This window comes from Poecile atricapillus, chromosome 7 (genome assembly GCF_030490865.1).
Source record: "Poecile atricapillus isolate bPoeAtr1 chromosome 7, bPoeAtr1.hap1, whole genome shotgun sequence".
NCBI classification, from domain to species: Eukaryota; Metazoa; Chordata; class Aves; order Passeriformes; family Paridae; genus Poecile; species Poecile atricapillus.
The window spans coordinates 7,343,445-7,359,404 of NC_081255.1; the positions used below are offsets into that span (position 1 = coordinate 7,343,445).

The window sequence follows — 15,960 nt, forward strand, 5'->3', positions numbered from 1 at the left end:
AGGAGTTACAGCCCCCCACTGTAATGAAATTTTATCTGATAGAGCTTTATAATTTACCTCCTCCTCTTTTGGTGCTTTACCACATCTGTCCACCTCTGAGAGTTACTTAATTTTAGTGTGTGTATCCAAAGAGCCTGGGCTCTTAAACTATTTTGAACTTAGTTGAAACGCTTTTTCTTTCATCTACTGGTCTAACATTTGTTCATTCTAGGTTCTAATGGATTTTAAAGTAGGGTTTAAAATGCAGCCAGTTGTGCAAGTCCCAGACAGAGAAACTTACCTGGACAATGGCTTCAAACTGACAAAAGACAGGGTTAGATGGGATATTAGGGAGAAATTCCTCCCTGTGAGAGTGGTGAAGCCCTGGCACAGGTTGCTCAGAGAAGCTGTGGCTGCCCCATCCCTGGAATCATTCAAGGCCAGACTGGATGGGGCTTGGACCAGCCTGATCTAATGGAAGGTGTCTCTGCCTGTGGCAGAGGGATTGAATAATATGATCTTTAATGTCCCTTCCAACCCAAAACATTCAGTGATTTTGTAATGATTCCATGACCTTCCAAGTCTTTGGTTAACCTGTGGCATAGGTTAGGATAACTGACATTAGATTTGGAATAGAATTTTATTTTTAAAGCAGCTGTATTCCCATGCAGAGAACATTCTTATAAACTCTTACTTTGCTCATGATACCTTCAGACTTATTACCAGTAGCTCTTTCCTTGGCTGAACCAGAGTTCCAGGATTGTAAAACTAAAGCAACAGTTCTAAAATGGAACAAAAGTAACTTGATACTTAACATTGTGCATCTACCTTGTGGTATTATACAGTGGGTTGGCACAACACATTAGCATGAAGAATAAAAATATTTTAGAACTATAGATTAATTTTAATGACTTCACCACATGACACCATCATTTTGAACATCTTGTTGATAAAAGAGTGTGACTGCCCATTTCTGGGCGCTTGTTTATTGAATTTACATCCTCACTTGATCCATTTATTTAATCAGATCATCATATTTAATTACACAGTTGTGTTATCTTGTCCCCAGGACTCATGTTATGTTTAATTACAGAGTACTATAATAATAACTGCATGCTGTGAATATATAGCACAGGCAATCTCATTTCTTCTGTTTGTGAACAGTGGAGGGAATAGTTTTGCATTTATTAAAACTCTTTTGAACTATATTGTATGTTCAAATAAGCACTAATGTGGTAAGGAATGCAGTGTGGATTAGATGTCTAACAAGCTTTTGCAGATTGTGGTATTCCTTTTAATTTGTTTTGAATATCATTCATTGTCTTAAGTTCTGTTTTCTCTAATTTTCCACAGCCTGTGTTAATTGTCTTAATCTTATTGAGTGCTCTGCTTCATTTGAAGTTACCCAGTCTTTAACAGTGCCACTGAGAGGATCTGCCCTTCTGGGTACTTGTTGTGTGCAGATCTCTTGTTTTAATTCCATTTTCATCTCTTTATTTCCAGTTCAAATCCACACCGAGTAAGAGCGTCTCAGTGGTGGGCTGGATGGTGATGATGGCAGACGACCCTGAGCATCCAGATCTCTTCTTATTGACTGATTCTGAGAAGGGTAAGCAGTGCACTGATTCCCAGAATAAACATTTTCTTTGCTGAGGTCATTTGTCAGCAAATAAATGAGCAAGTGAAAGGTGACATCGTTCCAGTTTCAGCTGCTCTCCAAAATGTCACCTTTGCCTTTAGAATGCTATGGGAGCAACAATCCATGGAGAATCCTTAGAATCTTCTTTGAGTTGTAGGAACTCTCCAAACTCTTCAACAAACTCCCTGGAGTCCCCCAGATGTGATTTTAATTGGAAGTATTCATCTGTATTCTTTTAAACCATATTTAGAACACTTTGAGGCATTTTCACATGTGTGAAAATATAAGTAACAATTAAAAAAAACAGGATTCAGCTAACACTAGCTGCTTGAGCAGTCCCTTCTCTCCAAATGAAAACCAAAACCCAAACCATCTGTTCAAATGTAGTGCTATTACCAGGAAAAACCCCTCAGAGATCTTGACTGTTATGTGGAGAAGCCTGGGGATGTCCATTACTCCAACACAGTGCCTGCTTTCAGCTAAAACACTGAAGAAAATCTTACTTTTCCATAGCACTTAAAATTGTGAAGAAATAACATTATTAAAAGTTCTGATAAAAGGAGCTTAAAATTATTTATTGCTTTGTCTGCTTCAAGTACATTTTATTTCCAAACATCTCTCCTAGCACCACTGATATGAAGTATGAATTGTGAGTGCTTGTCAGTTTAAACCCTGCAACAGCAATCTGAAATGTTTTTGTAACACTTGACCTTCCTGAACCCAAATAAGCACTATGTAACTTCAGCCACTGAAAATACTAGTCTGAAATGTATCAATACATTTAGGAGTAATGTGCAGATATTTTCAAATGTAGCTTTCCAGGGTGCATTTCAGTGATATCTTGCACTTCATTAAAAAATCATGATATTATAAACAAATTGAAGTAACGGCAGTAAACAAAACCACTTTTGTTTTGAGGGATGTTTTGTTCTTTCCTAACTGACACAGGCATTTGTTGAAATCTAGAAAGTTGGAAAGGAAGAAAGGCAAGCTGAAACTTCTCTTCAATAGGTCAAGCAATTGCACTGTTCCAGACAAAGTATTGCAATATTCCAGACAAAGGGTAAAGTTATGTGGACCATCTATTAGTAAATCTTGTCATAATATTTCAATTTAGAGGCACTTGAATATGGGTGGGATTTAAGTGTTTAAAAAGGAGCATTGTTTATATTTCTTCATCAGTTGTTTTTCTCTTTCTTAGGAAATTCATATAAATTTCAAGCTGGAAACAAAAATAATGCAACACTCTGGTTTAAACACCTGAGTGCTGCCTGCCAAAGCAACAGACAACAGGTGAGAGCAAGACAATGAAAATGAATGAGCTTTTGAGAGCTCAAAACTGATGGATCTTTGAGCTGGCCAAGCTGTCACTGAGGGCTTTGTGTGTTCCCTGAGCATCCTCTCCACCTCTTTCAGCTGATTGATTTGCCTTGGCTATTCTGTTTGGCCCTTTGCAAACAAGTCCTCAGAGCTTCTGGGGTAATGAAGAAAGATTTAGGGCTACCTTGAGACTAACTTAAAGCAATTGGGGAAGTACAAGGAATGGTATAAAATATCTGTCTGAGTGGCAGTATTTTTGACTTGCCCATTTGAAAAAGGCTATTGCACAATTATATAAAAAGCTGTAACCTGCAGCATTCAATATCAATTCCAGATAACTCTCCTGAAGTGCCTTTTTTCAGGTCATGGGCATAGATATTTTCTGCTGTGTATGTATTTTGCATTCCTAAAATGTATAGAAAGTGGTTTAGCCCTTGGTACATTTTCCAGCCTTTGAAAGCAAAAGTAGCATTTTCCATTAATCAAAAAGGAAGATAAGACTGCTCCAACCCCTATTAAATGCTGTTCTCATATAAATTCTTACTTACCTTTTTCATCAGCAAAATCCTTTTTAAGTTACTTTGTCTCCCTGAACTCCTCCTTCTCTTTGCACGTTTGTTTATGGAGTTCCCAGAGCAGAAATCCTACTGAATTTCAAGGGGAAACAAAAAGGCTTTTCCAGATACTTCTGTGCTTTCTTGTTTAATTCTGCTTCTAAGAGAGATCTTAAGTAAGGAGGGTTGCAGAAGCTCCTGTGAAGGTATTTGAGACAGTGCAAAGGAGAGGAAATTGTGTTCCTGGCTGGAGAAAGTGGGGATAGCAGCAAATAGTGGCAAAGAGTTTGCAAGTAAGTGGTGAAAAACTCTCCTCTGAAGACAGCTTTGGTTCAGTAAGGGTTGGCAATACTGTTAATAACTGTTAACAGCATAACTGCCTTAGAAAAATTGGATGTTTAAATGTGTTCTCAATGAAATATAAACACCTAGTCTGTTAAATAGCAATAGCTGAGTAATAGTAAGAACTATTTTAATAGATACTGTTTCTGATGGTGCAGCTTTAGCCCAGTTGAGCATTCTTGCTTCTACAGGTAAATGGTAAATGCAAAGCAAGAAATGCTTGATTCATAACTGACCAAACTGACTATTTATTGACAGTTGTCAGGAATGTGGTGGCTCTTTAGTAACCTGACTAAATGAGAGATGTTGCTGTCAGATCCCTGATGGAGAGAATATGGAGATATAAACTAATGTATTGCAAACATTTGCTTTAGTCTTTGTGAAAGGGAGTGATATCTGCAGCAGACATTCAGGTTTGCTATGGGAAAAGCCCAAACAAGTGTTTTTGCCTCATTTTTAAAATTAGTCTTAAAAACACTAAGGGGCCTACATCAATACTGATCTGTGTGCCAAGAATTTTCTAGCTGGGGCTCAGGTGAGAGGGTTCTACTTGTCTAGCAGAGCTGAGATTTATGATGTTAAGGTTGTTTTGCTGGCAACTTAAATGTCATCAAAATTAGGAAGTTCTATGACCATATAAGCAAATTGCAAACCTCACAGCAGTTTAATATTTTTGTTATACCCGTGGTTTCTACAGCTCTAAGTATATTTTTACTGCTGGACAATAGTTGCATTCCTTCTCTCCTTTTTTGAAGACAGAATGATGTGCATTTCAACAAAGTGTCTAGTTTGTGAAATAGTTGAATGCAAGTAGCTACTATCTGAAGTGAATTCTTCTATCATTTATATTTTTGTTTTCAGGTTCCTGCCAACTTGATGACCTTTGAATAACAGGCAAATTCAAAACAATAAAAAAGAACGATTTGAACCATGTCATAATTGAGAACAAGGTCCTGATGAAAAATGTGCCAGCTGTATTCTGTGCCAGAACAGAGCCTGTCAACTCGATTTCTGAACTCTGGAGCCCTGAACAAGACCACTAATGGTTGGGGAGTGGAGTCCCCCAGATTAAAAATGGAGTTGCAACATGAATTGCCATGGACCATGCTTCGTTATGTTCTCAGAACTGACCTGTGGAAACCACTGCCTTAAAGAGTGAAAGGAAAAACAACAAGAAACACCAAATAGTGTGTGTGAAACTTCTGGCGGTGCTGTGCTTGAGTTAAATAGATTGTAGCTAGTTTTGAGTTTCTTTTAACTTTATACTAATTTTGAAAATAACTCACCTTTTTAGGCATTCTTAAGAAAACAGGTAAACTGGTATTTAAGAGTTGTATCAAAAGCTGTGTATGAACCAGGTGAAAGGTACTACATGTTCTGGAGATGTTGTTTAGGCTATACCAGGAATCCTGGAGGGGAGCTTGTCCCAGGCACACCTGGCCTGGAGCAGTGTTATTTCTCTCAGACCTGTAAGAAATGTAACACAACTGCAAGTTCAGAGCAGCACTGAGCTTGCAAACCTTTGTCCTCTACGGGAGCCAGACTGCTCCAGTGGCACAGAGGCTGAGCCAAAAATCGGTTTGGTACGTTTTGACCTAATTTCTGATGAAAAACTTGTGGTTTGGGCAGTCGGGGGAGGGGGGTGTGGGGTGCATACGAGACAAAACTGAAAGCACTGTTGGGTCAGAACTGAGTGGTTTTGTCCCATTTGTTTCTATGCCTGTGATTCTCCTACACAGAAAAGCTGAATGACAAAACACCAACACCTGGGTACAGCTCACTGAGATGCTTGACTTTGGGTATCTGCTAATTATCAGTTAGGGACCACTGTTAGTGTGTGGTGTTTCATAATATCACTTCAGATGGACATTTTAAAAAAGATAGAGGCACAATTTCAAGCTTTCATGTTCTCATTTGGCAATAATTGATTTTAGTATCTGTCTTGGTCAAAGTAGTTGACGTTGTGTGGTGTTGATAACATGGCCTAAAGCAGACCTTACATACAGAAGCTCTTTTGATCTTCAGGCAATTGACTAATTTATTAGAAGGTAGGATAACCTAAGGAGAGAAAAGGTGTGGGGCCATCAAAATTCCATCCTTGACAGGAATCATTCTTGGTCACTGAAATTACTCACAGAGAAAAACATAATGGTTGTAAAAAGGGAGCTGTGCTTTATGTGTGTGTTTGATGCTTAAGACTTTGATTCTTGCTTTATTGGAGTTTCCTTGACGTCACCTAGTTTCCTGGATGATTGGTCTTTCTTTAATCTTCAAAAATATGATCTTTGTAAATCAAGGAAACATTGTCCAAAATATGACTCTGATATTGGAACTTTGAAGTCTGTGAAAAAGTAGTAATTGTTCCATTGACATTGTGGTTTAGTGACCGTAAATATGCTTGCAGATTCCACCATGAATTCTCCTTTTTAAACAGAAACAAGCTACCTACCAGTCTGTTTCAGAGTTCTCTGACTATCTAATAAAGGTTTCTACTAGTAGTTGTTATTTTGAAAATGTATAGTTTGTTTATTGCATCTGAGTAGAAGCCTATAAATTCACATTTGAGGGTTTTTCTTTTTCCAGAGTCAAATTAATCGCGTAATGGAAATGATTAATTTTTGATTTCTGGCAGGCAAAAAGAAGGATAATCCAGTCTCATAGTAAACAAAACAAAACACAAAAACCCCAACCACTTGGTGATGTGTAATAGGGTGGTTTATGTTTCCAAGAATTGTTCTGAATTGGCTCTTGTTAGAAAGAAAAACAGTAGAAGGATGCTTCTGTTGGAATTACACCACAAGGACTATGAGAATTTGGCTCCCCTTGCAGTTCTTTTGTTGCTGTTTTTTTATGTGGGGAATGAATAGTCTGTTCTGAAGTCATAAATTTTGGGAAGGGGTTGCTTGTGCTGAATCCCTCTGTAATTCACACATCTTCTGAGTTTACTCACGTTGGGTGTATAGTAAAGACAACATCCTCACAACCAGCAGTGTTACTTAGTAGAATTTGCACAACTTGAGTTTGATTTTTTTCCGTTTTAGAACTTACTTAATGTGTGTTTCTTCTCAATGACTGTTTGTTTGGGGTTTTTTTTAACAATTTGTGCCCTTTTTTTTAAGCATTGTGGATAAATAGCCTGTGGATTTTGAATTTTTAAATAAGCTATTCTAGGTTTATTGCAGCATAACTGTATCTGTTCTTTTGTTAGTGAAAGGAAACATGCAACTGGGAGCCACTGACAGCCCACAGCTTTTCTAAGGACAGAGCCAGGTCAGGATGTGTCATTTATTACTGGATTTTTGCATTTTTCCAGCTGTTTTGAGTTAGGTTTTTATGGTAGGAGGATGGTGGGGAAAACAATTCACAAATCATCCTTTAATGAATTGTTGCTGTTACCAGCTTTCATTATCCTTAGGCCTTGTTTTCCTTGTTTTCTGCCCTCAGATCTGCTGGGTTTTTGTGGGAGAGATTGAATGTTGTGGGAGGAGTTTCTTAAAATGTGTAACCAGGATGACTGGAGTGAGTAATGACAACACAGGAAGTATTTTTGGCACTTGTTACACTGAGTAGTTCGGTACTTTCCCATTGTTTATGGCCACGTAGTTCTACAGGGCAACACACAAACACTGACATTTCTAGAGCTGGAGATAAATGGTGCTCAAAAAGAGGTGCTGGCCATAGAAAGACTCAGACAAGTCAAATACACTGCAAAGAATGTACTAATGCTCTTTTTATTTAGAAAAAAAAAGGAGTTTAAAAATTAAATAACTGAAGCTGTTGCTGAGAAAACAAGGAGAGCAGTGAGCTCATGGTGTGCAGGTAAGACTGTCATGCAGACTGCTTCAGACAGTTGACACTTTCTCTTTGATTTTCAATTTTAATGTGTTGCTCTAATTGTTTATCTTGGTAATAACTGCTGAACCACTTCAGCTAATATTTGTCACTTTATCCCTTAATGTTTTGATTTTGAAACTAAAGATGCCCTTGCAATTCCTTGTTTTGGCTGCATTTGAGCAAAAATTACTTAGAGGAGCTCTTCTAGCAAGACTTCAAATATGAATATTAATTATCTGACTGATAACCAGCCTTTTAGATACACTGAAACTTTTGGGAAAGATTAAGCAACAGGGAATGTCTGGTTTATGAAATTGGTTCATTGCATAAAAAATATATAACATTGCACTGATTAGTGCTAACTTTTATCTAATTAATCTGTTCTACTTTTGGCTAGGTTTTTCAAACCTGACTTCTATTCCAGTGTCCTTAGAAAGCAAATAATTTTTATAACTTTTTATTTTAAAAAAATTCTGGTAGTTTGAATAAACATAGCTCATCCCAGACACTTTTTCATTTTCAGATGTCTATTTCATGCCAGAGGAGTATTACTCAAGCTATTATGAATCATTAAGTATTTAGGTGCACATTATAGGCATTAAAAATACAAATACTAAATGAAGTCACATAAATACTTAATGAATGAGCTTTAGCACCCAGTTTTAAAATCATGTTTGGAGAAGTGTGCACATTGGAAAACATACTGGAAGCAGAAGGAAGCATTAAAAAACACAGCAGGGTTTTATTAGTTATCTGCTCCTCACTAGAAGTAAATTAATCTAATTTAACGTTTCTTGCAATATCACCCTCCTGTATTTGCATTTCCATGTTTTCAACACTAGTTCTCCTCTATTAGTATCAGACATAACACATGGTGACAGCAAATCCTCTCTGTCCCAGCAGAAGACAGGATTTCTTTGCAGGTTTTTGTGCTGCTGAGGCACATGAGAAGTAGAGGTCCCTTTTGACAAAAGGCAAGTTGATCTTATGGTTTTGATTAACTGTAAGAAATCTTGTCCAAATCAAGGTAAAACATGGGATGTTTTTTTTTCTTCTGGCTCTGTCAGTGGCCTTTTTCCTCATTACTTGTGTTTTTTAATTTTTTGGTATTCTTACTCACCAACACTAGTAGTTCCAACCTTATTCGTGGCCGGCTCTTAGTGCTGCCTGTTGCAGCATCAAGACCCCAAGACTGGTACTAAACCACATCTGTGAATTGTCTCTTCTTCCTCCAAGGAGACAGCTGTGAATGTTTTGTTATTATTCTTTAATATTAGCATTTTTCTTTAATTTACCTCTAGAAGCAGCTTGTGCATAAGGTGGTTTGGCTTGGGAAAGTTGCCATCGAAAGGATCTGTATGAGTGGACATGGAATTCTTCCCTAGGGTTTATCCCTTTTAAAAAACCATCATTCCAGTTTGTAGTGCATGAAGAGGGCGAGTGCTTGGGTTTGAGGAGGACTTTTGTCAGTGCCTTATTATTAACTTAAAGACCAATTCCTTTATTTCAGTGGTGAGTCCCACCATGGCAGACTTGCAGGCTGTGTCCTCGGTGTTCCTAGGGGTGACATTCCTGACAGCCACTGCATTTCTGCAGCAGTCACTTGTTTTGATCAGTATAAAATAGCTGTGGCTTGAGTTGCTTTAGTATTATTTCTGTATTTGAATAGACTCCTTTTAGGAAAAAATGCAGAGGTTTTTTGGTAGCTTGGGCTTGTTCAGCTTTTATCAGAAGTAGCTCAGACCTCTTAAAAATTAACTTATTTTTATTTTGGTATGTCTCTTGAGTAGATTTAGTGGGTGGGGGTGGAAATGAAGAGCGTAGTCCACGTCATGGTCTAGACCACATGAGCCCAAGAGCTCTCACATTATTAGGAAGGAGCTTGCTTTTGTCTGTCCCACTTGGATGTAAACACTGAGGAGCATTCTTAGGAGACGATTTATCTTGCAAGCTTTTTGTTAATGTAAAATAAACACCACAGGGAAAAAACTGTGGCTTGGATAAATCTTAGTCTTAATATCCCAAAAGCTCAGTTTTGTATATTGTATTTCTAGTGCCAACACCGTGTAGGGAGCACTGTCCTTCACTAAAACAACTGCTAGAGACTGTTTTAGCAGCAAAAGCTTCAGAAGCTTTGGAATTAGAAATGCAAGAAAGAATGTGTTGTTCTTAAGCAAGTAAATATTTGTTTTCCTGGAATACATCCTTACAAAAACACAGCAGTCTTACCATAGTCTTTTTATTAATTCAGATGTTGGAAGGATAATTTGAAAATTAATCTTATGCTTTCTAAGAACATTCCAAGAGAGCAGAAAGGTCAAAGGGGAAAATACAAATTACTTGGTGTAGCTTTGGCAGAATTGAGCTGACAGGTTTTCTCCAAGTTGCTAAGGAAAAGGAGGTGTATAAAATGTAATGAAATGCAAGTTTCTGCAGATCATGGCAAGGTTCTGGCTGGTAGCCTGGTCTTGCTCTTGAGTGACTAAAACCACCGTAAATACTCCATTTCCTTTGTGTGCTTGATTATTATTATTTCTCTTTATTTGGGTGGGTTCTGGCCTTCATGTGTGTTTGCTGAAGTAATTTCTTACCATTCCAAAGCTGTTCACAGCTGAAACTGCAAAGCAGACAAGCAGTATAAGTTGATTAAATGTTGAAATAAAGGGTTCTGGGGTGCCTGGTTTACTGGCACTTCTGGCTCCTTGTGTGCAGGAGTACATCCATTCAAAACCTACTGAACTGGAGTGGGAAAAGCACCAGGAAAGAGAGATGTGTTTTACAATAATCCTGTAAGGACCAACCATCAAGGTGTCATGCAGTAAACACAAGCCACTTTTAATGTTCCCTGCTGGTGTGAGGCATTCCAGGGATGGAGGGATTGCACTATGATCTCGCTGAGTGATGTGCAGTTTGGCTGTCCTCGAGCCTCTTCCTTCACCTTTTTTAATACTTTATTCTGTGTGTGCGTGTGAAAACTGTGTGTTTGCATAAGCTAGTTTAAATGAATTTAAGAGCAGGTTTCAAAAATCTTTCCTACTGAAATAAATGATTTAAAAGATGGCCTGTGTCTGAAGTTTTAATTTCTCATTTAAAAAAAAAATGCATCCAAACTCCAGGTAGGTTTTGCAACATGGAATTTGTCGGTCTTTTGGAATGGTGCTGAAATCAGCTGAAATTTTAGTGGCATTTTTCAATGAACCTCTGAAATGAAGCATGTAAAGATATCAATGTCTGCTGGTACAGAAGAACTCTAAAGATGAGCAGGGAAGTACAGTTCATTGAAGAGATATATGTCTGGTCTCAGAGATTGTTCTGTTCAATTATGTGGTTTTTCTCTCCTTGGTAGCTTGTCAGATTTTATTTTTTTTTCTGTTATCTCTATACTTAAAGCTGTGGTAAATTTAAACTCACTAAAAGTAGTCATCAGGCAGATTGGCTCTTAAGGTGCAGCTACATGGAAGATAAATTGAAAATTAAGAATGAATAATAGCATGCAAAGCCTTGTATTTCCTTAGCTCTTTGTTTGGTGTTGCTTCCCTACTCTCTGTGCCTTTGTAATGCTGTGAAGCCTTACTGATCATACAGTCCTGGAGGAAATGCTGTGGGGTCAGGCTGTGAAATGCTTGTCAGAGTGTGAGCCTTGGGCTTCTTTGCCTTTTCTCCTTAATGGAACCATTCATTTCAAATGTATTTACAAAGAGAGAAGGAATAAAGTAGATTTTTGTAACCCCCTCCTTTTTCTTATTTCCAGATTACTGAGTTTGAGAAACGCTTTGTGTTCAGTAGTGTGAAAAGAAACACAAAAATAAAGAGTTGGTGACTGTGACTTCTTCTCCTTCTCCTCCTTCTCCTCCTTCTCCTCCTTCTCCTCCTTCTCCTCCTTCTCCTCCTTCTCCTCCTTCTCCTCCTTCTCCTCCTTCTCCTCCTTCTCCTCCTTCTCCTCCTTCTCCTCCTTCTCCTCCTTCTCCTCCTTCTCCTCCTTCTCCTCCTTCTCCTCCTTCTCCTCCTTCTCCTCCTTCTCCTCCTTCTCCTCCTTCTCCTCCTTCTCCTCCTTCTCCTCCTTCTCCTCCTTCTCCTCCTTCTCCTCCTTCTCCTCCTTCTCCTCCTTCTCCTCCTTCTCCTCCTTCTCCTCCTTCTCCTCCTTCTCCTCCTTCTCCTCCTTCTCCTCCTTCTCCTCCTTCTCCTCCTTCTCCTCCTTCTCCTCCTTCTCCTCCTTCTCCTCCTTCTCCTCCTTCTCCTCCTTCTCCTCCTTCTCCTCCTTCTCCTCCTTCTCCTCCTTCTCCTCCTTCTCCTCCTTCTCCTCCTTCTCCTCCTTCTCCTCCTTCTCCTCCTTCTCCTCCTTCTCCTCCTTCTCCTCCTTCTCCTCCTTCTCCTCCTTCTCCTCCTTCTCCTCCTTCTCCTCCTTCTCCTCCTTCTCCTCCTTCTCCTCCTTCTCCTCCTTCTCCTCCTTCTCCTCCTTCTCCTCCTTCTCCTCCTTCTCCTCCTTCTCCTCCTTCTCCTCCTTCTCCTCCTTCTCCTCCTTCTCCTCCTTCTCCTCCTTCTCCTCCTTCTCCTCCTTCTCCTTCTTCTCCTTCTTCTCCTTCTTCTCCTCCTCCTCCTCCTCCTCCTCCTCCTCCTCCTTCTCCTTCTTCTCCTTCTCCTTCTCCTTCTCCTTCTTCTCCTTCTTCTCCTTCTTCTCCTTCTTCTCCTTCTTCTCCTTCTTCTCCTTCTTCTCCTTCTTCTCCTTCTCCTTCTCCTTCTCCTCCTCCTCCTCCTTCTCCTCCTCCTTCTCCTTCTCCTCCTTCTCCTTCTCCTCCTTCTCCTTCTCCTCCTCTTTTTTCCCTTTTGAAAGCTCTTTACATGGCATTTTCAGATAAGCTGCTTTATTAACTCAAAAGCTGACTCCACACTTTGCAAGGGGAAGCACAGACAGAGCAAAGAGATTCTTGGTTTGGATTCTTCTTGGAAAAGACTTTCCCCTATTTGAGCTGCATCTCTGTCCACAGCAGAGATTCCAAGTCTGGCTGTGTTCACTCCATTGCTCATCTTCAACTTCTGTCATCAGGTTCTTTCTTGCCTTTAAAAATTGAAAGGCTGTAGCATCTCTGCAGAGCCTGATAGGAGTGGCTGGAGTGAGAGTTCTTGGGTGTATTTTTTAATTTTACCTTTTTTCCAAGTCAAGGAGCATATCAGAGACTTCTTTTGTCCCTTTCCTTATGTTCTTGTCTCTCAGGCTGCTGTTTACAGGAGATGCCCTCCAAATCCACAGAATGAGAAGAGAGGTGGGGGAAAGGCACCTGATCCCTTCCTTGCTTCCCAACTGGAATGATTTTCATTCTGGACATACTTCTGCTCTCTTTCCCCAGGTGTATATGCTGAGTCGACCACCTGAATGTTCTTTTTGAAACTGTAAATTTGAAAGAATTGAAATTGCCTTGGTTTTGTAACTTCCTCTTTAGCTTGCCTCTTTTTTTTCCTTTTTCATGGGAAGAAACCACAGTGTGGGGGGAGGGTTTCACATCTGTGGGAAAAACAGAGACACCAGACCACAGATGTATGAAATAACCCATCTGAAAGAAAATGATCTTTTTCCCTTTTTTTAATAACAGTTTTTATAAGTGAGAATGTTAGGTTACAAAAGTGTGAGCAGAAGACAGCCAGATGTAAACAGATGATACTGTTCTGGCATAACCAACATGCTCTGACAGAACAGAGCAGGGTTATGATTTTTATATCAACAAATAAATTGAATACAGAAGATTGAATCCATACTTCTAATTTGTGAGTTTTGGTTTTTTTTTTAAAGTTTTATTCGTTTTTTGCTTTAATTGAGCATTAATACCAAAACATACATCCTTACATGGGCAATACTTATCTTTGCCTCATTCTGTTTCCCATTCTTAGTTCAATTTGGTACTTAAGGACAAAATGCAGATCCAAAATAAAATTTTCTCCTTGTCTCCCTGAGCTGGTACAAGTTGCTGCTGTGCAAAACTTGCCTTTACTGAATGTCTTTATCTTGCTCTGTAAGAGAAGTGGATTTTCTATGATGTATGTAGTGTGATAGAGCATGTCAAGCACCTGATGAATAATTCCAGTGTGTAAGATGATACTGTTTTAATTCTCAAACATTGGAAAGAGCCTGCTCCAAGGAGATCTGCAAAGGGCAAAATAAAAGCTTATTTTTCAGTTAAAAAAAAGTGTGGGGTTATGTGTATCAAAACACAAAGTGAGTCCAAGACACTCATTAAGCTAAGGAGAAACCTTGTACAAGAACACAGGCAGCAGCAAAGTGTTAATCTTATCTTTCATTTTCTTTTCAGGTAGGAAAATGTGCCCCTTTCATTGTGGAAAAGGGATAAGGAGCTGAATTGTTCTGAGGTCAAATAATACAGCAGCTAAACATTTAACCAAAGCATTGCTTGTTGGTGATGGCACAGCCAAGGGTGGCCTGTGCTTCTCACTGCCTGACTCTGCAGATGTGCTGTAATGTTCCAGAGGGACTGGAATACTGAAAAAGCTCGTGAGAGGAGGGAGCCATTCCCTCATACAGGAGCAGTCCCAAAGCAGTGGCTCGGAGACAAAGTGATGGTGCTGTGAGTAGCTCAGTAACCTGTCATGATAGAGCTGGGAAATGCAAATGCAGAGCCTGAGTTCTTGGTGCTGGAGCAGCAGGATTCTCCTTAATCTGTATAAACATGAATCTAAGACTTAAAGCAAGATAGTCAGAATGGGGTAGTTATGATCTATTATAATTTCTTGATTTGGGGATATTTGGTGTTGGCAAGCGTTTTATGAACTTCTGATTAAAATTACATAACCAAAATACTGTTTATATTTAAAGTTACCAAACCTGAGTCACTCTCACCTCAGTAATCAGGTACCCATCAGTATTAAATGCTATGGTGTTTCCCATTCTGCTTTTGTTCTAATTCCCTGTCTGACACATGTATCAGAGGCATCAAAGGAAAGAGTAAATATACAGTGAGTAAACTTTTAGCCAGGTGAGTTCTGACTCCTAATGACTTCTGTGTGTTGAAAGCTTTACAGTTTCATTTTCTCAATTTCATTCAATAGGATAATGGCTTAATAGTGAAAATGTTTCTTTTGGTTTCTTTGAAAAGAAGGTGTAAGATGATAAAGGGCAGAACAAATGTGGTATGAACACACCAACACAGATGCAATGTGAAATATACCCAGACTTTGTGTTAAATCTTGGTTCACATCTTCTCAGAGACATTTGTATATTATTACTTTTAGGAGTTAAAATAGTTCATGTAATGTTGACACAGGGTTCTTGCACCCAACTTTGCACAATTTAATTTCATAGAATCACAGAATGATTTGGATTGGAAGGTACCTTAAAGGTCTTCTCCTTCCACCCCCTGCTGTGGGCAGGGACACCTTCCACTATGCCAGGTTGCTCCAAGAGCCATCCAGCCTGGCCTTGAACACTTCCAGGAATCCAAGGGCAGCCACAGCTTCTCTGGGCACCCTGTGCCAGAGCCTCCCCACCCTCCCAGGGAAGAATTTCCTCCCAACATCCCATCTAACCCTGCCCCTTTACCAGTTTGAAGCCATTCTCCTTTGTCCTGTCATTCCACATCCTTGTAAATAGTCTCTTTCTATCTGTCTTGTGGACTCCCTTCAGATTCTGAAGGACATTGTGAGGTTCCTTCAGAAACCTTAATTGGAATGAGGAAATCATTTCAGAATAGGTGGCCAATTTGGTTATCTACCTCCTAGCCATTATACATAGATATATCATGCTTGCTACTCTGGTATCTAATGAGTATTTGCTAAACAACATCTTGCTTAAATTCTCTCCATTGTGCTGCTTTTCTTCTAGTCACATTTGTCCAAATGAGAGCTGAATTTTCAGTACTTTGTTGGTTATAAGATTCCAGGGGAAGCTGTTCCTCAAGGATGTGGTGGTGCCCTACTGCCCAGCTCAGAATATCAGCAAGCAGTCCAAATGTTTGAATTCCCATGGGATTCATCCATCACTCTGAGGGGAAACTGCTATCATCCCATCCTTGTGCTACAGATGGAGAAACTGAGGCACAGCAGAGAAGTAGTAAATGTTGTATTCAGTGTGAAGCACTAATAGTGCCAGGCTGGAGAGTGACACCCAGTGCACTTTCCAATGGGTCATAAACGCATAAAGGAATCAAGAACTTGTCAGAGCACGTCTGCTCTGGTGTTTCTAGCCAAAATCCATCAGCTACCCTGATTTAAATCACTTTTTGACACTGATGATGTGTGGAAGTAGAGCCCATCAGTGACTTTGCTGTGTGTCTCAGACAGTCAGCC

At 39.4% G+C, this 15,960-nt stretch overlaps 1 protein-coding gene across 6 annotated transcripts in view; it reads left to right on the plus strand.

Moving 5' to 3' along the window:
- RALGPS2 (Ral GEF with PH domain and SH3 binding motif 2) overlaps nucleotides 1–10,724 on the plus strand; it is a 113,727-nt gene extending 103,003 nt beyond the window's left edge. For all 6 annotated transcript variants that reach the window (XM_058842677.1, XM_058842675.1, XM_058842679.1 and 3 more), the window contains exons 18-20: nucleotides 1,483–1,588; nucleotides 2,820–2,911; nucleotides 4,696–10,724. In XM_058842677.1, coding sequence (XP_058698660.1) covers nucleotides 1,483–1,588; nucleotides 2,820–2,911; nucleotides 4,696–4,725 — 228 coding nt within the window. In that variant the 3' untranslated portion in view covers nucleotides 4,726–10,724. The remainder of the gene's footprint in view (nucleotides 1–1,482; nucleotides 1,589–2,819; nucleotides 2,912–4,695) is intronic.
- Nucleotides 10,725–15,960: the final 5,236 nt, after the last annotated feature.